Source organism: Orycteropus afer, unplaced genomic scaffold, assembly GCF_000298275.1.
Source record: "Orycteropus afer afer isolate SDZICR_OR568_19922 unplaced genomic scaffold, OryAfe1.0 scaffold00049, whole genome shotgun sequence".
Classification (NCBI taxonomy): Eukaryota; Metazoa; Chordata; class Mammalia; order Tubulidentata; family Orycteropodidae; genus Orycteropus; species Orycteropus afer.
Window position 1 is genome coordinate 7,979,954 of NW_006921636.1, and position 1,121 is coordinate 7,981,074.

General features: G+C 50.7%; 1 protein-coding gene across 1 annotated transcript in view; it reads left to right on the forward strand.

The window, feature by feature from the left end:
- Positions 1–1,121, forward strand: part of PREX1 (phosphatidylinositol-3,4,5-trisphosphate dependent Rac exchange factor 1) — a 254,992-nt gene that overhangs the window by 179,422 nt on the left and 74,449 nt on the right. Inside the window, exon 8 of the mRNA XM_007938333.2 lies at positions 936–1,054. Coding sequence (XP_007936524.1) covers positions 936–1,054 — 119 coding nt within the window. The remainder of the gene's footprint in view (positions 1–935; positions 1,055–1,121) is intronic.

Genomic DNA, 1,121 nt, shown 5'->3' on the forward strand with positions numbered 1-1,121 from the left:
CTAGAGCGTGGCTGGCAGACTTCTGCCTTGCGGCCTTTGCTCTGGTACTCCTCTGTGCTTGGAACGGGCTTCTCCAGCTATCCTCAGAGCCCCTTCCTCACCTTCTTCAGGGCTTTGCTCAAATGCTGTCCTTCAGTGTGGCCTTACCTGGTACCCCCTTCATTAAATCACAACCCCCTGCCCCTACTCACCATCCATCAAAGCAGTTAGTGCTTCTGACCTCATGTGTGTTTACTGATGTACTCACTGTCTGTCTCTGTGCACCCTGCAGTAGAAGATGAACTCTCAGACACTTTGGTGTGTTCACTGCTACAACCCCAGTGCCTCCAATAGCTCCTGGTATGCAGTAGGTGCCCAGTAGGCTTGTTGGATGCTTGGGTGAATCCCTTCTTAACCCCTAACTTGGTGTCCTCCCCATAGGAAGTGCTGGTCAGATGTTTGTTGAGTGACTGAGTGTGAGCCAGTGGTGGAATAAGTACCCAAGGGAATGAATGAATGAATGAACGGTGGTGGGTGGGTGAGGGATGGTTGGGCTGCCTGCCCCAAGCTCTCCTTCCACTCTGGTGTTGTTTCAGGAAGTACCCATTTAATTACTAGAAACTCAATCAGCCTTTTCCTACTTTCTAGCCAAGAACAATGGGTTTCTGTTGCTTCTTGTTGGTTTGCCATCTGATGTTTCCTGTCACCTGAAAAGTAGCTCTGTGAGGTCAGCAAGGCTGTTACCCCATTTTACAGATGAGAAAACTGTGACCGAGAAATAACTTGCTCAAGCTGCCCAGCCACCAGCTGTAGGCCCCACTTGGGACCCTGATCTTGTGCCCCTTCCCATCCCCAAGCACCCCTTGGTATTTCTAATCTCCCCTTTGCTCTGTTGAGCACAGTTGCATTTTGGTGATGTGAGGTGCAGGGGACACTCACTTCCCACTGTCTTTCAGGGTCACCGGGAGCAAGAAATCAACCAAGAGGACCAAATCCATCAATGGCTCCCTGTACATCTTCAGGGGTCGAATCAACACAGAAGTCATGGAGGTGGAGAACGTGGAAGATGGGACAGGTAACTCAGTCCTTGCCTACTCCCCGCCTCTCCTCCTCCTTGGCCCTCTTAGTTTCATGTAAATGAT